The sequence below is a fragment of the Rhynchophorus ferrugineus genome, unplaced genomic scaffold (genome assembly GCF_030347505.1).
Source record: "Rhynchophorus ferrugineus isolate W39M unplaced genomic scaffold, kcgeb_rfMv2 rfM9, whole genome shotgun sequence".
In the NCBI taxonomy this organism is placed as follows: Eukaryota; Metazoa; Arthropoda; class Insecta; order Coleoptera; family Curculionidae; genus Rhynchophorus; species Rhynchophorus ferrugineus.
In genome coordinates this window covers 5,851,909-5,879,188 of record NW_027472588.1, presented here as the reverse complement: position 1 = coordinate 5,879,188, position 27,280 = coordinate 5,851,909, and the positions used below count along the sequence as shown (strand labels likewise).

The 27,280-nt window shown below is 32.9% G+C and overlaps 1 protein-coding gene and 1 long non-coding RNA gene across 16 annotated transcripts in view; one reads left to right on the top strand and one right to left on the bottom strand.

Moving 5' to 3' along the window:
* Window positions 1–27,280, top strand: part of Lmpt (four and a half LIM domains protein limpet) — a 146,388-nt gene that overhangs the window by 82,485 nt on the left and 36,623 nt on the right. For 14 of the 15 annotated variants that reach the window (XM_076413213.1, XM_076413214.1, XM_076413201.1 and 11 more), the window contains 3 exons: window positions 10,010–10,166; window positions 12,161–12,322; window positions 12,375–12,656. In XM_076413213.1, the coding sequence (XP_076269328.1) occupies window positions 10,010–10,166; window positions 12,161–12,322; window positions 12,375–12,656 (601 nt within the window). Of the gene's footprint in view, window positions 1–10,009; window positions 10,167–12,160; window positions 12,323–12,374; window positions 12,657–26,124 lie in introns of those variants that run through there. The other variant, XM_076413199.1, reaches the window with a different exon arrangement.
* On the bottom strand, window positions 64–26,308 carry LOC143201980 (uncharacterized). The gene is made up of 3 exons (XR_013007060.1): window positions 26,170–26,308; window positions 3,555–3,603; window positions 64–184 (listed from the first exon to the last, which is right to left on the bottom strand). It is a non-coding gene; the product is annotated as an uncharacterized LOC143201980 (long non-coding RNA).

Below are 27,280 nucleotides of genomic sequence, written 5' to 3'. Positions count from 1 at the left end.
GTCCAATTCAATCACTAAACTGTTAATCTGTCTAAAACACAATTCCACCATTTATCAATTACTTCCTCTTGTCCTTTTTATGTCTTATCAAGTTCATCCAAACCGAAGGTTTTATGGTTACAATTCTTCCTTCCACATATCTAAGCAGTTTTTGATGGAATATCCTTCTCGACCAGCAATATATCTGCAATTAATTATTAATAAATATAATAACCAACAAAACTTGACCGAAGCCAATTGTAACTTTTAGTTTTTTCCATCAATTCTTGTTGTCTTTCCACTTTTTTTATTACTGTCTTGCCAAGAGTGCCACAATGACCCATTTTGAAATATTCAAGTTTCATCAAGATACACAAATTCAAATAGTTTATCTTCCTTGGTCTTATTTTATGCCTTTAAAGATTGAATTCTTTTTAAAGGCAATATCTGGAAGTTCTGTTAAACCTCTCCGAGGGTTATCTTTACACCATTTAAATCCTATGCCTTGTAAGAGTGTTTGAAAGGATGTCTTACATCCCTCAAAAAGCTGCGTGTCCCTAATTCTTTTATGTACACTTTCCAGACAGACAATTTTCTCTAATATAATTTTGTTAAATTTGGTCTCGAATAGAGCCAATATCAAGATGGTCAAGGTTCGTCACCCACTTTGTATGTAGACGGGTTTGTAGTTTTCTTGGATGAATCAAACGTATTGTTCTTCATTTTGTAGGCGATGTTATACAGTACCTATACTAATATTACTATACTATACTAATACTCTAACGGAATTTACTGGCAAAAGGGGGCTTTCATTATCTCGTTCCTTTTCGAAATAACCTAAAGCCGCAACCAATTTGTGACCCTGAACATCTATTGTTTTCGACATTTTCAAACAAAATAATGTGTTATATTACGGAGTGACTTCAATTTATCGAATTAATCAAAGGGCTAAATGTTTGCTGGTTTATAACCTGTAGTAATTATAACCACAAATATGCAGACAATGTTTTGTGATTATAACTAATATTTTTAATAATTTTGCGTACATCTGACAACTGGACGGCGACCAGCTGTCAGACGTATGCAAAATTCTTGAAAGCAATAGTGATGAGCGGTTTTAACTCTTACCTATAAATTATTGTGGCTGTATAATTAACTGTAGTTTTTAGATATACTAATAATGTTAAAGTAAATTATTTTTGATAAAATTTTTGTTCAATTATTTTATTTGGATTAGATTTTTTTGTCAAAGCCAAGCTGAATGAAAACTCAAAGTTGATGCGGCAACATTGCAATGTTTCGACCTCACAAATATCCGTGACGCATTACTAAAAAATATTTGAATAGACTATATACATGCTATATTGTCTGTATACATGCTACATGTTATATTGTCTGAACTCATTTTATGTTCTCTAGCTCCATGTTGGTGTCTGTGGTTGACCACTGTCCCTGTTCCCATAGACAATCAATTTATTGATTGTCTATGGGAACATAATTTAAAAGGCAGGCATAATTTAAAATGGTTTTTGTAATTTGTGTCTTAGAAATGAAGATTTTGTTTTGTTTGTCTCTCATCTGTTATGATGTCTTCATTTGATTTTGATTCACTCATCGTAAGCTACACCATAGAGTTATAAATAGGGTTCCATCTTGCGGAACAGAGATATATTTTATGACTAGTCGATTTAGGCCTCTGGAACTCTTCTAACGCTAGAATTTTCGGTAAAATTATACATGTCTGTAGTAACCAAAAGACCTAAGACTTCCGTGTGGTTAAGGCAGCTGAGGTGCCTAGGCAAATATACCCTATACATAAAAAACGTCTGCACTACAGCTTCTAGAATTTGACGTACAGTACAGGAGCAATCTTGCCAATTGTTTACGTTACAGAAAAATCCTTGTGGACTGCATATAAACCTCTGTCACTGGTTAAACACTGGTCTTTTCTGAAAATTGGATATATATTTTCCGTAGTAAAGGAAAACCATACTATAAATAACTTACGATGAACAAATATACGATAAGTCAACTAATATAAGGGTATTTTTTGTTTTATTTTCATCTGGATCGATGCCCTGTCACTAATTACACCTTTTCCTACTTTAACGTTAATTTTAGACAAATTATTTAGGTCAGGAGAGATGTCCAACAGGGGATCAATTTAACCTTAATTATCTTTCGAAACAATAGACCACAAAAAATTCGAAATATTTGGGGCTTTACGCCGGTTTTTTTTTTGATAAAAATAATTAGGTCACTTATTTAAAAGCCCGAATATTTTCGGTGACGTACTGTCAAAATACCCACCTTTTATCTTATAGAGATTCGTCATAAAGCCTAGCACATTCTTTTTTCTACCTGATTTGTTTTCATCATCTTGGCTTTGTGCTATGAAACATATGTTGTTCGTGTTTGTACGTCTGTTATAATAACGATTCCGATTTAATCTTACTAAAACTTTCTTATTTCTTATATATTAATTTATTATTAAATCGGTTTGTGTACATTTGTGTTTGCAAAATTCGAAAAGTAGTCACATAATTGCCACTAAGTAGTATGAGATATAGATAAAAACAATTAAAAAAAAACAAAACTACTTTAAGGGACTTCAGTCTGGCTAAAAATCCAAGTTACATCCATCCAATATGTATAGCATTTTCGGTTTTTCATTCAATAGGCCACTTTATTATCTAATTTATAAGAATAGTGGTGGTAGTTGTTTCATCTAGAATGGCGTGTTTAATTACTTTGGTTTATTTTGGGAATAATTTAATTGTTATATATAATTGATATATATAACTTAGGTATTCATTCAATAATACGTTTATAAACACTGTTTGTAGACGTACACAGCGAAGAAGCTGCATTGGATAGATTATGGGACAATATATAATAAAAAGATGCTTCGAAGTGATCTCATCTGGAGTTAAAAAACTCACTTCTCACTAAATCGAATTTTATCGATTTTCTTTAAAATACTGTTGGTCAGTATCTGTTTCTTTATAAGATTCAGTTTAAACACAATTAAAAATAACTGTGTTCTGTACTGTATATTTGAAACAATAATGCAAAATAAAAGGGAGAATATTACACAAAAATGAATTATTTTTTCTATTCATTTTATCATTTGTCGAAAATACATTTATAATATCCATAAGTTATATTTGGAATCATAGTGACTAACGAATAAAACAATCTTTCTCTCTATCTGTCTCTCTACCTTTCTTTCACTTTCCGCTCTCTCTCTCTCTTTCTTCTTTTTGTCTTTTTTTTTCTTCTTATCTATCTATCTTTCTTTTTCTGTTATCTATATTTTTTCTTTCTTTCTTTTTTCCTTTCTTCCAATCTGTTTTTTCTCTTTATCCGTATCAAGTGTATGTGTATAAACAAGATACATACATGCATATATGTTACATTTTAACTTTATATTTTAGATAAAGAAAATTAAAATATAGAAAATATGCCAAAATATAATTTTCTAAGAGAAAGTTGTAATTATTTTGTTTTCATATGTGTGTCATACATGATACAAATCTTGTGAATTATACAAATTAAATAATTTTTCCACTTACCGCAACATTTGGTCACAAGTCATTTGTCCAAATCCGCTTACTTTTTGTTCTGAAAATAAAAATACATTTCCTGAATTCTTTCTGAGCTGCCAGAAAATATCTATATGGACGTACTTATATTTTCCAATAAAAGTAATCCTTTCTCGAAATACCAATTTCAGATACTTGATAAAAAAATTAATGTTTGTAACTATATAGTGGTTTATGGTAATTTATATTATTATTCCAATATGCATATTAATTCATATTGTTCATTTATCGTTATATATTGTTAAAAATAAATTAATTAATAACCTTTAATATTCCAGTTTTCAACATGAAGAAGTAGAACATTATTTGTTTTAGATCTTTCAAAATTAACTTATAGGCCTGAGACTAAAATACATTTTTTATTTATTTATTATTCAATAATTAATCTTATCGTATCTCACTGACAGACATTTTATTGTAAATGAAGGCGATGAGCATACCGAATTAAATCCCATATATTCAGGAGTTCCGCAAGGTAGTGTACTGGGTCCAGTACTGTATCTTCTGTATACGGCTGATCTGCCCACCACAAAAATAAATACTGTGGCAACATATGCAGACGATACAGCAATCTTACCATCCCATGAAGATCCAGTCACAGCATCAATAAACCTACAAACCCACCTGGAGCAAATACAATTATGGTTGAGGGCATGGCGCATTAAAGCCAATGAAACCAAATCCAGCCATATAACGTTTACCCTGCGTAGAAGAACATGTCCACCAGTGAATATCAATCATCGTCAACTCCCCCAAGCAGAGCATGTTAAATATTTTGGTTTATACTTAGATCGACGCCTAACCTGGAAGAAGCACATACTTTCTAAACGGAAACAACTGGGACTAAAATTATATCAAATGTATTGGCCCATCGGGTGCAAATCCAACTTATCAGTAGATAAAAAGGTATTGTTGTATGAGTCTATACTCAAGCCCATTTGGACATATGGAATCCAACTATGGGGTATCGCTAGCAAATCTAATATATCCATCATTCAACGGTCCCAAAATAAGGTGTTGCGTGCCATTGCTGATGCTTCGTACTATATTTCAAATAAAGTGATACAACGCGATATTCCTCTAGAACCTATAACGAGTGTAATTCAACGTGTTTGTGTGAAGTACTTCGAAAGAGTGTCAGTGCATCCCAATGTACTCGCTAATCAGCTAAATATGCGACGTGATAGTGAAGTGCGTAGACTAAAACCTTTAACGCCACCTGATCTGATTACTGGACATATGTAGACTTTAGAATAAGCTTTAGAATAAGATTAATTAATTAAGATAATATTTTATACAGAAGATTGCTTAATGAAGTGATTTTCTACATGCCATGTATATATAATATAGACATAAGAAATACTTATTGCCAATAGGGCAGACTGTGGACTCACGAAGAGTAAAAAAAATAGTATAGCAATGGCAATTCGTAGTATATTTATATAAAATAATACTTTATAATAATATAACACAAATTATATTTTATATATCATGCAGTGCCTGTTAGATATACCTAAAACAATCGCATTATGAATGAATTATTAAAATATATCGACTAATTGAAGTTCAAAGTAGAACAAAATCATTACCTGTGCCAACAAAACGAATTATCATGTCTATTTTCTCGATCGCAATATTTTCCGCGCTCTTCTGACTAATTTGCAGCCCGTTTCTAATTTCCCTCGTTAAAAAACACCTACTAATTTCCAATTTTGACGTCAACATTGTGTTTTTACCGTATTATAAATAATGCCATTTTATTACACGATAATACAAACGTTCGCCAACCCAATTCTCGCTAGATAAAATGCATCACAGCGTGGCCGAACCGTATCGTTTAGAACTTTTTATGGGTATACAGTATGGTTTTTGGTATATTTTTAATATGGGGTTGCCAAGAAGGTAATTTCGGTTTTGTTATGAGAAGTAAATTTTTTTTGGCACAAAAATAAATCTCAGTCATGAATTTTTGCAAACTTGTGAACGCAAATACGTACAAAATAATTTATGAGAAGTTAATAAGTTTAATACAAATCAAACTAAAACCAGAATTCATATTTTAGTCCTTGGTGATTTCTTAGGATAACTTAAAATCATATGGACCAATATCACTGGTACTAATTAAATCTAATTGTTTGAGACTTTGTTCTTAGAACGCCTCAAACTAAGTCTTGAAAATAAACAATTCATCTCAAGTCAATCCAAGCCAATTTGGATTTAGAAACAAACACTCGTTCATCATATTTTGAATTTAATTGAGAAAATTTTTAAAAAAAGGAAATTTGTTGTATTTGTACATTTGTATACCTGGCCCAAGCTTTTGATGATGATGTTATGGTGTGAGGTACTCGAATACAAGTTGGCACACAGGAGTATAAATAGCTATCAATAACATTACTAAATAGACCAAGAAAAAGGGAATCAAATTCAACGCTACAAAGTCTACATATGTGAATTCCAGATTCACAACAAGTACCTGCTTACTTTTGATGTCACTGTATTTCTCCGTCGTTTGTTCTGTTAATACTTGTATACATCTTTTTTGATAATTTACCATATCTGCAAAACAGTTACTATTCTTTCTCTTCCGACACATTTCAACCAAATACTGATGTATATTTTGTACAATTATACACATATCTGTGCCCATAAACCTTTTACTCTCTACAATAGAATTTCCTACAGTTATCATATATTAATTTTATATACTTATCTTTACTTGTTTCCACTCTCATCACTCTGTCTTGTAAATTGTCAGCATTGGATGATAATTCCACAAACAGAAAGTTTCATTTCAAGTGAATAACTAAGCTGTTAATTTCCAGTGTATCTAACATTTATAACAACTCCATCTTTTGTTAATTTTTTCTTCGATATGTCTGCACGAGTTCATCCAAACCGAAGGTGTTATTAACCATTCCTGTTTCCACCATGAAGTACAATACATCTGTTAATTATTAATAAATGTTACCACTAATAAAACCTTATCAATTGTTATTCCATCGTTTCCCTTTCTCCATCAACTTTTGTTTTCATAACATTATTTTTATTATCATCTTGCCATGAGTGACCATTAGGTATTTTGGTCCCAATCTGAAATATCCATGTCTCATCTAAATACATAAATTGAAATAATAAGTATTCCTTCATCTTATTTTGTACTTTTAAAAATTGTATTCTTTTAAAAGCAATATCCGAAGGTTGCATTATACCTCTTCGATGCTTTTCAGACTAACAATTTCCTTTTAAATAATTGTATTAAATTATGTTTGTATTTAAAAACTACTCACCGTTTTTATACATTTCATATATTTAATCTCTGTTAGAGCTAACATCAAGCTGATCTTGATTATATTTTAATTTTTTGACATATTTCACCATATTAATACCGTATCCATATTAATATTTAGTGCAGCTGCAACACGCTAAAAATATTTTCAATAAAAATCGCAGCAATCACATTAATACAATACGTTAAACATCTTGATGACGTATGTCCAAAATGACTTTGGATAGATAACTTTGTCTCGACTATAGTTGTAATGTCTGCCATGTGCTTTTTAAATCCTTAAAATTATTACAGAACTGTCTCATTCCTTAAAATTAATTCATAGTGTCGTAGTCATATAATTTTACTACACATTGATGAAAATAAATCACGTCATTCTATCCATTAATAACCGAACTGTATTTTTAAATTTATCTAGCATTTTTAAAAAAATGTTAAACGATTAAAACGTCCAAATACTCTTGGACGATATTTTTCATAATAAAATGAAGTGAGAGCTCAAGGTTTATCTTCGATGCTTGAAAACATATTAATTTCTGAAATACTTTGAATTGTTAATTAAAAACATGCATATATATCGGACTTGTGTATACAAATCGGTATAATCAATCAGTGTTACCTATTTATATTACTGTTTTATATTCATAATTTGTAACTTTAATGTGTTAAAAGCAATATATTGGTCATAAGATGTTTTATATTCTACATGGTTTGTTATTGTGTTGATAATAGTGGGTTTCTAACGCGTCAACAACTTAATAAACAGAAAGCGGACAGTGATTCCATTTTGGTCGAAATTATTGAAGACAAATCTAATTAGTTCCCAAATTTGGTATAAGGATAAATTACGATTCATCGGACGTTTTCGTAACACAGAAGCAGAAAGGACATTTTATAGTTCAATATGTTTAATAATTTTTATCTAAAATTATTTAATATTTAATTTTTTTTATATATTTTAAAGTCTCCTTTTACCGAACCACGGTCCTTACCGACCGGGGAGTATCTTAAAAATCATCCCAGAAGACATCCGGTTTTACCCAGCCTGGTTACTGGCGTGACTGGGATCATTTTCCTTGTCGCATTTTGCACTCTTGCCTAAGGACAATCACAAATGTTAAACAATCACAAACAGGCCCCAGCAGGATACGAACACGCGACTATCGGAACAGTAGGAGGACCGTCCTGTCGCCTTTGCCACTGCGCCAACCCAGCCGGCTATTTAATTTATTATTATTGTGTATTTGTATTGTTGGCAAGTTTGGAAATGTCAAATATTGTTGTTGGTAAACATGTGAAGTATGAATAGAAACCATTAAATTCGATGGTTTTGACATTCTTCTACCATAAAATAACAGTCTTCCATTTATTCAGTGTATAAAGTACCGAAAGTCTACTGCTAAAGTCCGTCAAACACTTTTAGAAACGTATGATGTATGTATTTGTATGTGTATTCTCCAGACAGTATATTCCAGTATATTTCCTAGACATAGCACCTCCTGATTACCGTTTACTCAGATCTATATACCAATATTGGTACATGGATCGATAGCTGAAAAATGATTTCCAATAAAAGTCTTTTTAAGCCTAATAAGTGGAGGAAACCTACCATATCTCCTAGCTTATGATATTTTCAGATGACATTTTGGCTTTAGCATTTATGACTTGTTCTATGTTTAGCATTTATGACAAAATAGTTGATTTATCACTGCTTGTTCTTCTTGGTGGCTCATATTGTCGTCTATAAACAGGAATAATTTACAACTATTCTTCTTCGTTATAATGGATTATTTCATTTAATTAAAACCTTAATGGCTTTATTACTCAATTCGCATCTACTTCTTCACATAAATTACTATTTCCATAAAAACATGAATAACCATCTCGGAGCGTACGTTTGAATCAGAATCAGGCAAAAACCTGCCTCGACATTCTTGCGATAGAGAGTCGTTCGCATTTTTCCATACACAGTATCCTAAATATTTGACAATTAAATAATTAAAAAATAATCGCCGTGCTTGTCGGTATAGTGGCGACCTATATTTTCCTCGAAATATCCTTAACCGTCTAATTACAGACGCTTTAGTGCGATGTTCCTTTGAGTTTTTATGATTTCGGTTTTGTTTTATGATGGCGGATTTCAGTTTACGGCCTTTTTATATTTTCAGATGCGTTGCGAAACAAAAGATGTGAATAGACTTTTAAATTTATCTCAAACGGCCACTAAAATACGATAATTATGTTATTCACCAATTTTAGGTTAGATAATTTATAAACAAATAATTTTTAAACATAATTGATGACATAAACAAAACAATTGATTGATATAACATTCTTTACCAAGATCTATATGGCATACTTGATGAAATTGAAACTGAAAATTATGGACGCTTAAATATAAGCAAAATGAAGACATAAGTGATGAATCTAAGTCGTACTCCAAGTAAAATCAATATCTAACTAAATAACCTGAGATTAGAACAGAATATCATAAACTGACAATGAAGAACCTTACCGAGCAAGGTAGAAAGGCATTCTTAGCTCATAAAGGCGCAAATAAAAACTCAAATTAAGAAAAAGCTACGTCTGACCAATACTGTTGTATATTGTAACCTGTGAAACTACTGGCAGAAGGAAGACAACTTGTTTTACCTTTTCTACATCTTCCTACAGTTAATGGCATAATTCTTAAAATATTAAAATATGTATATATGTGTAAACTGTAAAATAAAAAAAAAATGGATATAATAGAATATAATCAACACTTTTTTATTTATTCACTGCATTGGACCAAGCTCAAGGTTGAACGCATAAACACGTAATTTTGAATTCTGACAAACTCTGAGGCTTACTCACCAATACGCGTTTGGGATATACGAAATTTGTTTTATGTCCAATATTTTATTTTTTTTATATTCAGTGAGAAATAACGGTTTGTGTATAAATATACAATACGAAAAACTTTCGTTATTTCTGTTAGTGCCCTCTAAAGTCAATTTTAATTATTTAAAGTGAATATTAATTTATTGTATTCATTTAATATAACCGGACTGTCTATAAATAGAAATATTTTTAGATAATTTCAATATAAACCGGCATAATATATGTAATTAATAGTGGTTAATTTTATTTACAGAAAAACTTGCAAAAACTGTAAATGTACAAGAGATGGTCATGAAATTACCACGGAGTATGGAGCGAAATCCCGTTTGGGATTCGTGGGACATAATGGTTTGGATGCTAGAACCTTGGGATATTCCTTTGTGCCTCCTGGTTTGACTACTGCTAGACAGGTAACTCATTAAACCCATTTGTGTTATTTTGCCGAATGCGCCAGTAAATTTGCAGCTTTTGTTTAATCCATTTTTCATATTAAACTAAATTTTGAAGTATATATTTTTCATAACATACAATATCTTGAAAAGTATAAACAGTAATATTCTCTCTTAATATTAATATAGTTAATATAGTTCCAATAAGATCAATTATAAAATAATTCTGATCAAAATAAGTTAAAAAGTCAAACATATGCAACTTGTATGTGAACTTGCAACGAAATTAATTCATAGTGTCGTAATCATATAACTTTACTACACATTGATGAAAATAAATCACGTCATTCTATCCATTAATAACCGAACTATATTTTTAAATTTGTCTAGTATTTTTGAAAAAATGCTAACCGATTAACTAACTAAACTCGGTAACTCGTTAAACCCATTTGTGCTATTTTGCCGAATGCGCCAGTAAATTTACAGCTTTTGTTTAAACCATTTTTCATATTAAACTAAATTTTGAGGTTATATATATATTACATACCATACATTATCTTGAAAAGTATATACAATAATATGCTCTCTTAATATTAATACAGTTAATGCAGTTCCAATAAGATCAATTCTAAAATAATTCTGATCCAGATAAGTTAAAGAGTCAAACATATGCAACTGTATGTGAACTTGCTACGAAATTAATTCATAGTGTCGTAGTCATATAACTTTATTACACATTGATGAAAATAAATCACGTCATTCTATCCATTAATAACCGAACTATATTTTTAAATTTATCAAGTATTTTTGAAAAAATGCTAACCGATTAACTAACTAAACTCGGTAACTCGTTAAACCCATTTGTGTTATTTTGCCGAATGCGCCAGTAAATTTACAGCTTTTGTTTAATCCATTTTTCATATTAAACTAAATTTTGAGGTTATATATATTACATAACATACATTATCTTGAAAAGTATATACAATAATATGCTCTCTTAATATTAATACAGTTAATGTAGTTCCAATAAGATCAATTCTAAAATAATTCTGATCCAGATAAGTTAAAGAGTCAAACATATGCAACTGTATGTGAACTTGCTACGAAATTAATTCATAGTGTCGTAGTCATATAACTTTATTACACATTGATGAAAATAAATCACATCATTCTATCCATTAATAACCGAACTATATTTTTAAATTTATCTAGTATTTTTGAAAAAATGCTAACCGATTAACTAACTAAACTCGGTAACTCGTTAAACCCATTTGTGTTATTTTGCCGAATGCGCCAGTAAATTTACAGCTTTTGTTTAAACGATTTTTCATATTAAACTAAATTTTGAAGTATATATATTTCATAACATACAATATCTTGAAAAGTATAAACAATAATATGCTCTCTTAATATTAATACAGTTAATGTAGTTCCAATAAGATCAATTATAAAATAATTCTGATCAAAATAAGTTAAAAGTCAAACATATGCAACTTGTATGTGAACATGCAACGAAATTAATTCATAGTGTCGTAGTCATATAACTTTACTATACATTGATGAAAATAAATCACGTCATTCTATCCATTAATAACCGAACTATATTTTTAATTTGTCTAGTATTTTTGAAAAAATGCTAACCGATTAACTAACTAAACTCGGTAACTCGTTAAACCCATTTGTGTTATTTTGCCGAATGCGCCAGTAAATTTACAGCTTTTGTTTAATCTATTTTTCATATTAAACTAAATTTTGAAGTATATATATTTCATAACATACAATATCTTGAAAAGTATATACAATAATATGCTCTCTTAATATTAATACAGTTAATGTAGTTCCAATAAGATCAATTCTAAAATAGTTCTGATCAAAATAAGTTAAAAAGTCAAACATATGCAACTCGTATGTGAACTTGCGACGAAATTTTAAATGTTTGTGTGTGTTGGCGAATGCGCTAGGTCGTCTAGTTTTTGTTCTTTTTTTTTAAATAGATATGTATAATTTATTTGCAGGTCGACCAGTATTATTCAACACTGCCATCCGAAGAAGTACCTAAATTAGGGTCGAAGGGAGAAGCATTAAGATTACAACGAATAGTTCGACAATTACCCAAACAAGACCTATCACTAAGTGCCTGCAAATTCATAGATTCTGATTATGAAACTAGTTATAAGGTACGTATGTCAAACGTTGTTATTGTGAGTTTACTGACGGATATTGTTACAGGATTTTGTTACGGGTCGTAACGAAGTCGCCCTGGATGTCGGTATTGCGAAACCATCACCTCCGAATAGCGTATGTGCTAACTGCTCTAGTGCCTTATCTCCTCAACAAATAGCTGTGACCGCTCCAAGATTGGGTAACTTGGTGTGGCATCCTGCTTGTTTCAAATGCACCACTTGCAACGACATCCTGGTGGATCTTGCATATTGCACGTTTGAAGATGAAATCTATTGTGAGAGACATTATGCAGAAAAATTAAAACCACGATGTGCCGGATGCGACGAGGTAAGCTGATATATACATATATTTTACAGAATCTATAAATTCTATTAATAATTTTAACAATGAGTTATAAGATCAGGAAAGTTTTATATTTTTTGTAATGTTTAAAAATCAAATCAATTATGTTGGCGGATGCGATGGTCACATCAACTTTTGGCGAAGGCGCTTGTCGTGAAAAATTGTCTTGAAAATGTGATTTTCTCATAATTGCTGTAGCACATGGCAAATTTCTAATTAAATCAACAGACGAGCATGTGACATGCATACAAGTGATGGGAGACAATTTGCGCAGTATGTGTTAGTTAATAGCAATAGTGGGTTTCATATATAAGATGCTATAGTTATGTTTGGTGGAGGTGCGATTGAATATTTTACTTATTACATTGTAGTTGGTATAAAATAATCAATTTTTTTTAATTATAAATTACGATACATATTTTGCACAAATATGTTTAGTTTCTGAGTAATGTTAATGAATATTTTGTTAAAATATCGATACAAATTTTTTATAATATCGATTGGTGAAGGAGCATGTTCCAATTATTTGTAATATTTAATTTTTTTTTGAACTTCGTTAATAATATTACTAATTTTTGATTATTTGTCAGGTGTATAATGATATGTTTTTTGAAACTGAGATGTGGATAATATCCAACTGTAACGACATAAACGTTAAAATGTATACAAGTGATCTAAGATATTTTGCAGTCTATACTTTTGTTAATTGAAACAGTATGTTTAGTACCCTCCCACGCTATCCTATTTTCGGTTTATTGGAGCTTCCATTGAGAAATCTAGATCATGCATATATATTCTTTGTAAGTAATAGTTACGTGTTATGATCAATAACAAATATATATTCTCTGATCGAAAATAGTTACCGATATTTAATGCACCAAATTTATTTGCATACTGAACTCGCCTTTATAGCATTGACCAAACTTTGGAATTCTCAATTCTATTTTCGGTTTTAGCGTAATTTGCTTATATATATATAGATCTGATGGAAACGAATGCACAACAATATATTGTTTAGTTTAATATTGAGGAAAAATGGGTCGTTGATTAACTAATAAGGCTATAGGTCAAAGCTGCCTGATATATTAATTGCAAATCCTTGACAGATTAATCAAGTTCCATCAAGGTTTTTACAGGAAATTCATTGAAGCTCCCATTTTTTTATAGGTGGCTGTTTATAATTCAGTAATATAAGTTGGATCTTTAATTATGAATACATACATTTACTTCAAGGTTTATTTGTATTAATATTTCTAGTTTAAGGTGTAAAAAATATGTATTAATGTGTATTTTATTTCATCGTTTTACTTATCTTGATCAAGACGTCTATGATGGCATTTATTTGTTTAAATAAATATTTTGAGTAATACTAAGATGTAACGATTTAATTCCTGTGTTATTTTATTTTATATTTTTGTTTTAAATATATCAAGATATCTATTATGTTACTTTATAGAGGAAGTAATATTAGGAAAAAAAAGAGTGCGAATACACTTTTATGAACTAATAATTTAGAACGAGATTTATGTAAAAAATGAAAGTAGTGAGTATACATTATTGGGTTTTGAAAAGTATTGACATGGGATTTTAAATGGCTATTAATAGTCCACTTTCTGTTCTGTGCTAGTTTACGGTTTCTTTCTCAACGATTCACCGTGCTAGTGAGACATGCTTTATTTTAAAGTTCACCTGCGTTATTTTTATCTCTATTGTTTATTTATTGAGAACCATCTAGGATTTCGTAATTTCGTGTATCTGCCGTTTTTTTTTTCTAATTTAATTTTAACTCCAACGGTCTGATGTGCTGCTATAATGCTCGATACACATACACACTGACACATTCCATACGAAAATATGAGCCTAATTAATGGTTTGTTTAATATTAGCGAATTACCCTGCTAAATTAGGACGCTCACATATTAAATAAATTCGGAATTTAAAAATATTGATTTTTTTTAAATAATTTATCAGAATAGTTTATTTATATGTTCTTTTTATATTACAGCATTAACGAAAACATCAAATAGTCGGTACGAAATGATTTGGTTGTATATTTTGTGGTATTTTGCAACATGACATGCTAGAGGCTGGCTAAAAATATTTTGTTTTCAAACTTGAATATATAAAATGTCACCAATTAACCTACTTGTTATAAAATAAAATATAATTGAATGGGTAAATATGTTTCGCTATATTTAAGTTTCGATTAGTTGGATGGTCGGTTTTAGTGTGATAAATATCCGGTCTGTAAAAGAAAATAACATTTTTATGTATAAAATAATGAGTCTTTGTTTAGATCTAACTCTGTGAAGAATGCTAAATTAAATTAGAATGTAGTTTTAGTCATTTAATTTGAATTACCAGAAAAATACATGCAGAACCACCTTTTAATTTAGCTGTGCAATGTTTTATGGTGCATGTTGAAGCTTCTCTTCATAAAAATGGCCTAAAACAGTTTTTTTGCAAAAAATAGTGTGAGATTGCGATTGGATAAGAAATTCAGGAAAAATAGCCTGAAATCGGGATATATAATAAAAAATACTATAACATTCGAGTTACACTGGGTGGTCAAATTATTATGGACAACATTGAGATTATTTAATTTTCTAGTTTCTAGGGGGTTTCTTATATATTTTTTATTTGCAGTTTTTTTATTATTACTACGCCAATATCAAGAAGCATTTGTATGACATTCTCCAGAAAAAAAAACACGAAATTATCCAGCGAAAATTGTAGATTCTTTCGAAACTGTGTCACGGTCACTAAAATTATTTTTAGTTCGTTTTTTTTAGAGGCATTAGTCATAATTCGAATTCTCGCTTGCGATATGAAACGAAGGATAACACTAAACCTTCTGCCCACTCGCACCTCCTCGTTTGACGATTTACGAGCTCGTATTACAATGCAATTAACCTCTCATTTTGGTAGACCGGCGCTCCTAGAACAAAAGAAAAACGCGCGCCCATGATTTGGAACTAATTAATTCGTACGATATTAATGTTGATTTAGGTTAAGTTAACAATTGGTCTTTAACAATTTGAAATCGTGCCGTATAAGGTTTGGTTGAGCGGGTCTGATGTTTCTCGCTGTGTTCTTTTCGTTATTTTTGTAATCTAGATCCATATTCGATTAAGATGATTTTAAAGCAACAAGTCAAATAAAATTTATTTAATATATATATATATATATATATATATATATATATATATAGGGTGTAAAAGTAAATAGTAAGTTGTGCGATGTGACTGAACTTTTTATCATGTTACAAAATCATATATCAACATTTTGTATTAACTTATTAATATAAACATATAAATTTTAATTCATAGTGATCCCCTTGCGTTCTTTTGGTCTCCCACTAAGTATTTTGTCAAATTCACTATCCTTAAGCTATTGAAATTACGGCCGACTACTAGTGTCAAGTAAGTCAGCATTCTGTGTGCTTAAATTCAAGTAGTAAGTTCCATATAAATGATTCTTATTTGGTTCAAAACACGACTAGAAGAAAAAAAATATGTGGTACTGATCTCTAATGTTTAGAGGTTATGTTATTGACAGTTGTTCCATCTTAATACATGACACAAGAGTCTAGTTCTGGAGAATCCCCGCATGTGCACAAGGATTTTAATTTGCAACGTTGCCAGTTGTTGAAAATTATATGAATATTTGAAGAATATGATATAATTATGATACATTATTTTGAATTTACAAGTTAACCTAATATTTCTATTCAGACCCAAGTTAAAATGTTTTGGTATATTTTTCGTTCCCTATAATATATAAAATGTAATATCTATGTATACATCTTTCGTTTTAAAATAATTGTGAAAATAAAATAAAACAATATGTGATTGTTTATGCATAAATAAACATTACAATAACAAATTATTCATATACTCGAAGAGTGTAATATATATATTCTCGAATTCACAAATTATCCTAAAATCTCACTTGAAATCCAAATTAAAATTTAACAAAGTTTATTATCTATTGTTTTAAGTTTTAATATTTGTTTTAGCAGACATTTTTATTTTTGAAAGGAAAAAGAGAAAATAAAACAACATATAAGGTAACATTATATGAAAACACAAGCATCCATTTATCTTTAAAATTACTCAATAAGATATCTTGCACAGCACTAAAGAATATCTTCGTTTCCTCATCGAATATCTTCGATATGTAAAAACAGCATTGAAAATACCCCTCTAAACCTGTGTGTATAATATACATATGAGCATAAATTCTTTTAACATGTCATATCGTCCTTCATTTATTATGATTAATAAAGAATCTTTCTTCTCTAAAGTAGGGTAGGTACCCAGAAACACACATCCTGAATTTTTAACCTCATTTACCCATGCTTCAACACTTGTAGCTTTTCTTGTCACTTTTATGTTTTGTACCTATGGAATTCAATTGGTTTGCTTGCTGAAATTATAAAAATCTTTATGAGTCAATTAATCTAGTCTTTTCAAATTACCATTGCTTAAATTAGCTCGTCCAATATTGATCCAATATAGCATCCATTGGAATTTTAGCAGCTATTGGTTTGGCTGCAATTATATTTATATCTGATTTTAATAATTCTCATCTCGCACCCTTTGAGATACTCGATACATTTAATACCATTTGATACCTTTGATTGTAAATTCTCAAGTTTTGGTAACTCCAGATTCCAATAGTTTACGAATTTGAAGTTGAAGTACTGTAAATCGGCCTTCTGCTTAGCGTAGTTTCCGAACTACGGTCCTCTGCATTAAGCCTGACTGGCGAGATCACATAATTATAAGCAATCACAAACGTATATTTGGAAAGTCATAACCGGGTTTTTCAGAAAAAAAACACATAACTTTTAAGAAATTGGAAAAATGTATTTATTCAAAGTATTAGTCCTTTGCTTCTATATTTCTTGCCCACTTTTCAGGTAATTTGCTATTTGTCCTTGAAGCCATTCATCGAACTATTTTCGGGGCAAAGTCTGGAGAGTACGACGGGTGCGTTAATATGTCCCATCCAAGTGCTTTTAAAGCTTTCTTCACTGGTTTAAATCACTTTACCGCGTCTTTAGGGCCATTTTAGACATTGTTCGATGAATTTACGGTTAAAATTCATCGGTTTGTTCTCGGTAGCGATCACTCTTGACTGTTTTACCAGGTTTCAATAGTTTGTAATATATCAGGCCACTCTGGTCCCACCAAATACAGAGCACTATCTTGCGACCAAAACGATTTGGTCTTGGAGTCGATCCAAGGTTTCGCCAGTTGATAACCATGATTTTTTGCGCTTAAGGTTTTCAAAACATATCCACCTTTCATGACCCGTCACTATTCAATGCAGAAATGACTTCCAATCATATCTTGAAGCAGCATTTCACAGACGATTTTTCGACTTTCCATTTGCTGTCATTCAATTGATGTGAAGCCCATCTCGTCTTTTGGATTTTCCCCATTGCTCGTAATCCTTCGCTCTCCCAATTGGTTTTGAGTTTGTGTTGGTTTCTAATCCAATAACTCTCGCATCTTCAAACCTAATCGGTCCAACAGAGCGTTCTTTGTCTTGCACATAGAAATCGCCACTTTTGAGTATTCTAAACCAAGCCTCGCATGTTTTTAAGGTTACCGCAGGCTCATGGTAAGTTTCTACCAACAAATGATGACAAACGAGCGGTTTTTTCTTTTGATTAAATATATATAAAGTAATAAAAAGTAATATATGCAGCAAATACACGTTTTCAGGCATGAAAGTTGACATTTTCAAAGAGGTATAAATCTATGACGGTGTTACGTTCGCAAAATATAACATGTATAGCTTTGAAGCTTGATGTCAGTAAAATAAAATGATATATGCGTCAAATCATAATATTACATATTTAGACCTAGCGACATATGTTAGAAAAACTGGTAATGACTTTCCGGTACACCTGATACAAGCATGTCCGAATCAAGCCGGCATATGTTTCCTTTTACATGATGAAGAAATCGCTCATACACCTTCAATAAACATTCTTACAAAGATGTTTAACTAAATATCTTCGTGAATGGAAATGGTCCGTTTCGAAACCAAAATCCCACCTTTAAACTTAGTAACCGACGCGAAAAAAAGGTCAATTATATAGAGCGAATAATTTCGTGGTTGGGTGATCGAAAATATATAAAAAAGCACAATTGCGGAATGGGTGATAATAGGCCCGCCTGATTTGCGCACGGCACACAGGCAATCTCGGCATACCCGGGACCTGTTCGCCAAACAAGGCGGCCGGCTCGGGTTGCAAATGCAGTCCCGCAGAGCCGCGTCACGGCCAAGGTTGACCGAGACACTAAAGACGATTGAGCGGCTCTCTTCTCCGCCGATAGCGACACCACCTGTCGAGGGCAGAGTGCGCCAAGGTCCAGTTCCACGACCCAGATTCTTGACCTAAGCTCGCACGTCGTCGTTTAAGAGAGAGAGACAGAGACAGGCATGTCGGGATCTGCTAAATCCCACGCAAACGTGACGAATTTGGTCAAAATAGTTATTGAATCATTAGGGGAAACGACTAGAAATTATTTTGGAGGAACAACTTAATGAATTTTATTCGTGTATTTCTGATTGTTGAGCTCATTGACACAATTATAATCCTTCTTGTCACGTGAAACAAAATTTAACAAAGTTAGTAGGAATATACCTAGAGGAATGTTCTTAGAATAATACCAGTCTTCCAGAAAACAGTTTTTTGTGCTTCATATCGTTTATAATATAATTTTCGTAACTGTTCTAGCGATCTGATACTAAATTCATGAAAATTAGTAAGAATATAGTTGTAACTCCACATAGAATAACACAAATCTTCAAGAAGTAATTTTCGTAACTCTTCTATCAATCTCAGACAGACTATAACAAAACCAGCAGGAATATGGTTACAATTCCACCAAGAATAACACAAGTCTTCAAGAAAACGGTATTTTTGTGCTCCATTTCGTAATTTTCGTAACTCTTCTAGCAATATGAGACAGACATTAACAAAACTAGCAGGAATATGGTTATAATGCCACATAGAATAACTCAAGTTTTCAAGAAAATAATATTTTTGGACTCTATTTCGTAATTTTCGTAACTCTTCTATTCTAACATTTGAGATAAAATTTAAGTAAACTAGATAGAATATGATTGTAACACTTAATAACCCAAATCTTCAAGAAAACAGTACTTTTTGATTCTATTTCGTAATTTTCGTAACTTTTCTAGTCATATGGGACATAATTTAATAAAATTGGTAGGAAAATGGATATAACACCACTTAAAATAATACTAATCTTCAAGAAAACAGTATTTTTTGGGCTCTATTTCGTAATTTTCGTAACTCTTCTAGCAATATGAGACAGACTTTAACAAAACTAGCAGGTATATGGTTATAATTCCACATAGAATAACTCAAGTTTTCAAGAAAATAATATTTTTGGACTCTATTTCATAATTTTCGTAACTCTTCTATTCTAACATCGGAGATAAAATTTAAGTAAACTAGATAGAATATGATTGTAACACCGTATAACCAAATCTTCAAGAAAACTGTATGTTTGGAACTTTTTGGATTAACCGTCATTGTTTAATTATGTAACAGGTCAGTTGAAAAGTCCCCGACCTACCATAGTGAAACACATTTTTTGGCAAAATTAGTTTTTTTTGTTCAACATAATTCCCTTCAAGGGTAATACACTGATTATAGCGACCCTTCAACTTTTCGATACCATTTTTGTAGTACGATGTGTCCTTTGTTTCGAAATAGGCCTCAGTTTCAGTAGGAAAATTTCTTCCTAGCGAGCATTCTTTTGAGATCTGAGAACAGGAAATAGTCGCTGGGTACCAGATCTGGAGAATACGGTGGATGAGGAAGCAATTCGAAGCCCAATTCATGGATTTTGTCATCGTTTTCACTAACTTGTGACACGGTGCATTGTCTTGGTGAGGCAGCACTTTCTTTTTCTTCAGATGCGGCCGTTTTTCAGCGATTTCGTCCTTTAAACGGTCCAATAACGCTATGTAATAGTCGCTGTTGATGGTCCTTCCTTTTCCAAGGTAGTTAATGAAAATTATTCCATGCCCATCTAAAATACAGACGCTATAACTTTACCAGGAAAGCGTTTTCCCACATTTTGGAGCGGGATCATCGTGTGCAGTCCACTCGGATGACTGTCGATTGGACTTCGGAGTGAAATGATGGAGCCATGTTTTATCTAATGTCACATATCGACGCAAAAACTCGGGTTTATTACGCCTGATCATCTTCAAACACTACTTCGAATCATCAACTCGTCGCTGTTTTTGGTCAAAAGTGAGCTCGCGTGGCACCCACTTTGCACAGAGCTTTTTCATATCTAAATATTCGTGAATGATATGATGTACACGTTCAGTTGATATCTTTAGAGTGTCTGCTATTTCTTTCAATTTCAATTTACGGTCATTCAAAATCATTTTGTGTATTTTTTTATGTTTTCGTCGGTAACAACCTGTTTTGGACGTTCATTGCGTTCACCGTCTTCGGTGCTCGTTTCACTACGTCTAAACTTAGCATACTAATCCTTGATGGTTAATTTTCCTGGGGCAGTGTCAGGAAACTCGGAATCAGGCCAAGTTTTTGCTTCAACTGTATGTTGTTGGGGCTAACTAAAAACATATGCAGACGTTGTAAACCAACGTTATCTCGCAATTCGCCTGGTTTAAGACCGCCCAAGTTCCGGTCATTCCCTTAACGTAAAAATGACGCTTCAGATCATAGTTTTGGACTAATATGGCGTTAAAACTATTCTTAATACGGAATTCAACTAACATTGTATCCAAAATTAGAAAAAAAAAGATAAATATTTTATAAAACTCTAAAATTATAGTTCTTATAACTAATTGCGAACAATAATATTTACAAATTAAATCAAAGCTAAGGCATTAAAACGATTTCGCGCGTAATTGAGTGTTGATTTCGTTTTATTTTTATTTACGTACTACGAAATATGATTTACAAAAACAAATGTTTTATTCTCGTGGTTTGAGTTACGTTGACAGTTATTTCAGATTAGTCACGGAGACGTGTAACACGTGGAAATCGCGCAAATATTGCCAACAAATGTTTGTTAATTCTTCGTGTGGATGTAGGAATTTGATATCGGTCGTACTCCAGACGCTTTTGTACATAATAGGTGTGACATATTCAGTTTTTAATCAAATTTAATAACAAGATTTACAGATGAGAACGATTCTCTGTGTTATTTGATGTCATTGATTGAAGAATGTCAAATATGTTTCCAATTTAATCTACCATCGAGATGTATGCCGAAGTATTTAGCTGATTTTGCTTGAGGAATCGGGCATCCCTCAAGTGATATAACTAGGTTTTTAACATGAATTGATGCGGAACTATTAAGTTATATTTTCCAGTCTTTGGTCAATTTGCAGATCTTGTTGACTGCTACTTGTACTTTTTCTACAGCCTTAGACAGTTATATATATCTGTTGCCATGATAACTTTGTCGTCGGAAAATGTTCCAAGTACTGTTTCTTTTGATCTTGGGATATCAGCAGCATAGAGCAGATAATAGGATGTCCAGTAATATTACAGGGCAATTGTGGTTTTCTTCGAATGCCTTTTCAACAATCGCCGTTACTCTGTGCATTTGGTCGATTGTCTAGTTGGGATTTCGAAATCGGTACTGGGAATCTACTTCTATAAATGTTTTAATACATGTTAACTCTCAAATAATTTTGATATCGCAGGTAGCAGGCCTGTAATATACAACTTATTCTACCAGTTTGCCAGGATTTTTAAGTATAATTATTCGAGCAACCTTCAAACATTCCGAAACATGCTTCAGTCTCCAACAGACATTGAATATGTATCTCAACATAATGATTGGTTTTCGTGGTAGCGCTTTCAATAGGCTAGGTGAAATTTCATCATTTCCAGGAGCCTTTTTAGGATTCCATTGGAGAAATCAGATTTACAGCTGCATCGGTCTGATAAACAGGATTTTCATCTATTGTAGATAATCTACGTCATTCGGTTGGAATACGTTTGCTAAATATTCTGCGAATAATTCAGCTTTTCGATCGTTGCGTCGAACCCATTCATTTCGATCATTTTTAATAGACAAGACTTTAATATTTGATCTTTTAAATCTCCGAGTTGCTTTTTATATAAGAATATTTCGAAAACTAGAACCAATTTTAGAAAACGAGCTGTTGATCTGGATCGAGATCCCTCAATTTACCTTATAAACAGCTTTTGGTTGCTCAGGTCCGAAAACGTGTATACTTGTGCAATATAATTAAGTTTATACTAGTGAATTCGATTAAAATTTTAATATCGATGACTATATCCGATAAACTAGACCAAATTTGATCTTGAATCATCAACACTTGAAGACATTGTGGCGTATAATAACGTTTAACCAGAACAATATTTTCAGTCTAGACAATCAAGTCCAATCTAAAATAAAATCCACACCTTACCATGTTTTATTGCTTTTAAAACACTTTCTGTGTTATTATGGTTTAGTCTACGCGTAAAATTATAACATACATTTTGAATAAAAATGGCAACTAGTACATTACATAATGATGTAATAAAGTCGAGAGAATAAACGTTCTCTTTTGTATAAATTCATGTCGTGTATTTTAGCCAACCGTTTGATCTATAAGCCCGTCAGATTTTTTTTTCGTGAACTATTCGAAAACAATGATTTTAGTTTGGTGAAACGGAACTTGTTTATATCGAGTTACTTGGCGGAAGTCGCGCTCCAAAATTAAAATATAATTCGTAAAAAAATCGCGATGTTTTCTAATACAAACAAATTTTCTGATATAGTATGAGCGTGTTTTATGTAAAGAGTCTCCAAAATTTGCTTGAAACATTTTTGATAGTTTTGGAAAGAAGTTATTTCGGTTTTCTTGGTTGGTACTGTGGTCAAAGCGACAGGACGGTCCTCCTACTGTTGCGATAATCGTGATTTTGAATCCTGCTGGGGCACGGTTGTACATTTATGTTTGGGATTATTTATAATTTTGATTATTCAAAAGGGAGTCAATGGGAAAACTTTCCAACAAAACTGTTTTAATTTTTAGTGATTCACACAAGATATGTGCTATAGCTTTAGTTGTTGACATTATTAAGTCGAATTAATAGTTTTGTCAGTTTAGAGCAGTTCATAACGAAAAATTCGTTTTCAATATCACTGATTATTTAATATTTCATCTTCTTTGACGTCAGAAAGGGCTTTGCCACTGTTTATGTAGCTTTTTCGGCCTTCAACAGCGATTGTTCCACATTATTGTCGTAAGTGACCATCGCTCGTGACCATTCGTTTCAAAAATGACTCATTTCAGCAGGTAGTTCGCAAATGGAAACTAAAACCCATTAAATTTGTCATTGTAAATTCTGTAAAACTCAAATCTCGAGCAAGAAATACAATAAGAAACATTTTTGAAGATGAACCACACAGCGCTTTATTGTTTTGAACTAGACTATCATGGCACAGAAAAGAGAAGGAAAAAAATAGCTTAAATACGTCTGGTTTTCAGCCACGGTTGTATTTTATTAGAAAACACCTTTGAGTCTTCATTTGTGGTCGGTAGGTCAGCAGTATACATGCTGACGCAAAGTATAACACATTAAATTTATAAAAATTTACTTTATTATATCCTATTAGACAATCCAAACCAACACGCTTAACAGGTCAATTGAAAAGTCCCTGGCCTGACACATAGATGGCCCTACTAGAATTAAATCCATTTCCCTAACCCTCAAGGGATGCGTGTATGAATTTGAACTGTCGGATCATTGTTATTGTGAAATAAATGGATAAAAGGGAATTTCGCGTGTTGATAAAATATTTCTTTTTGAAGGAAAAAAATACAGTTGAAGCAAAAACTTGGCTTGATGCCGAGTTTCCGGACACTGCTCCAGGAAAATCAACCATCAGTGATTGGTATGCTAAATTTAGACGTGGTGAAATGAGCACCGAAGACGGTGAACGCAGTGGACGCCCAAAGAGGTTGTTACCAACGAAAACATTTTCAAAATCCACGAAATGATTTTGAATGGCCGTAAATTGAAACTAAATGAACTAGCAGACACTTTAAAGATATCAACTGAACGTGTACATCATATCATTCACGAATATTTGGGTGTGAGAAAGCTCTGTGCAAAGTGGGTGCCGCGCGAGCTCACTTTTAACCAAAAGCAACGACGAGTTGATGATTCGGAGCAGTGTTTGAAGAGGATCAAGTGTAATAAACCCAGGTTTTTGCATCGATACGTGACGATGGATGAAAATGGCTCTGTCATTTCACTCCGAAGTCCAATCGACAGTCATCCGAGTGGACTGCACACGATGAACCCGCTCCAAGAGTGGGAAAACGCAACAGTCGGCTGGCGAGGTAATGGCTTCTGCATTTTGGGATGTACATAGAATAATATTCATTGACTACCTTGAAAAAGGAAGGACCATCAAGAGCGACTATTACATAGTGTTATTGGACCGTTTGAAGGATGAAATCGCCAAAAAACGGCCGCATTTGAAGAAAAAGGAAGTTCTGCTTCACCAAGACAGTGCATCGTGTCACAAGTCAGTGAAAACGATGGCAAAAATCCATGAATTGGGCTTCGAATTGTTTCCTCATCCATCGTATTCTCCAGATCTGGCCCCAAGCGACTATTTCCTGTTCTCAGATCTCAAAAGAATGCTCGCTGGGAAGACATTTTCGTCGAATGAAGAGATGATCGCCGAAACTGAGGCCTATTTTGAAGCCCTTTGCTTCAATCGTACTACAAAAATGGCGTCGAAAAGTTGGAGGGCCACTATAATCAGTGTATCATGCCTGAAGGGAATTATGTTGAATAAAAAAACCTAATTTTGCCAAAAAATGCGTTTTACTTTGGTAGGCCGGTAACAGCACAATTTCAATTGACCTGTTATTAGTTCGACATTGTTGCCAATGGAATCTCAGAGAAAACAATATCAGGACGACATTCAACATGGCACACTTTTCGTCTTGTTTATTTTCGCCCAAACAAAAAACTAATGGAAAATAAATTTAATCGAACTCGGACGCCTAATTGCCCTAATAACTCAAATTTTGCCACCGTGACGTCATCGCATCACGACAATCGCATCTGATCCCCGGCCAACTATGATTTCCGATAACTTATTCGATGTTCGGTTTTTTTTTTCGGGAAAAGGTCGGGTCATAAAACCAGATGCGGCTGGGAATATTCAATCGAGTTGACGTTTCCGTTTATTATGTCGATGCCCGTTATATATATACTTATATAAAAATATAACACTTAATTTTGTAATTTATGAACGATTTGTACGGATGTATGGAGGAAAACTGGAGCCGCAAATATTGGCATTGGTTCTGGTCGTCGAATATTTTTATATTTTAATATAGTTGAATATTAGCGCTGATAGGCGATAGTGGTTCTAAATTACTTATACGCACACGTGGACACACACACACACATACTCACGCAGATAATGTCAGTGTTATTTTTTAATTATAATCGAACTTTGATCTTCGAAAAACTCTATCAAGGGCCGACGGTATTTTTATTGGTAATTCATGATTAAGTAACCGGGGTTTTGGAAGCTTTCGGCCAACGGATTGGCACAGTGAGTCGTTCGGTGCGTGAACTGCATATATGTGTGTGGAATGAGCTCCACTGATGCGTCCGTTATCGAAATCGTCTTAAAAACTCCGTTATTTTCGTAAATATACCCGACGAATTGTGGAACGGCAGTGGTGATCACGTGAAATGGGCGTCCTGCTGTCCGTGCTAGTGGCTTGCGTGGGTGTATTCGAGTTGTTCTCGTTGTACAACAACATCCGGTATCAAGCCGTCCAACACCGCCCCACCAGCGACCTGCCCGCTCTCGAGGAGGAGTACGTCAGGCAATTGGAAGACCGCAAACACCGACTGATCCTTCAGCTGAAGCGCCTGAAAGAGGACGAGTCTTTCCAGAGAGCCTTCACCAAGTCCCTGAGCCCGGACGATGTCGCCGCGGAGCGTCATAACCGGACGTTATCGTCCAAGAACGCGATTTACACCGAAGAACCTCAAAAAATACATAAATCGAAAGCACAAGAATGTTTACCCGAGTTTTTGACACAAGATCACCTCGAAAAAATACCAGAAAAACTGGTTACGTCTGAGGATGATGAAAAAGAAAACAGGAATGAATCTTACACGATATATAGCAACAGACATAATCACAAAATGTTTGAAATCGACGGGGAACTATATTACAAGAGGTCACCGTCTCCATTCCCCGACCTCCAAGCTGATACCCCCAAACACTTCGGTAATACCTTCGTGGAAAACTGTCTCAGTGTCACGGAAGTTAACGAAGCTGGCAAATCGAAATCCCCATCACCCTTAACGGTTCAAAACGAAGCAACACCAGTGAAAATATTGCTGAACGACGAAGAACAGCTGGAGGATACATCAACGGAGGAATCGGAGAATGAAGACTCGTTCAATGCCGCCGTTAACGATATCGATAAAACCCGAGGGTGTATAAAGAAGAAACTCATCAAAAAAAGACGACTTAAAAACAGGCCCGCATCTAAGACGCCTTCAG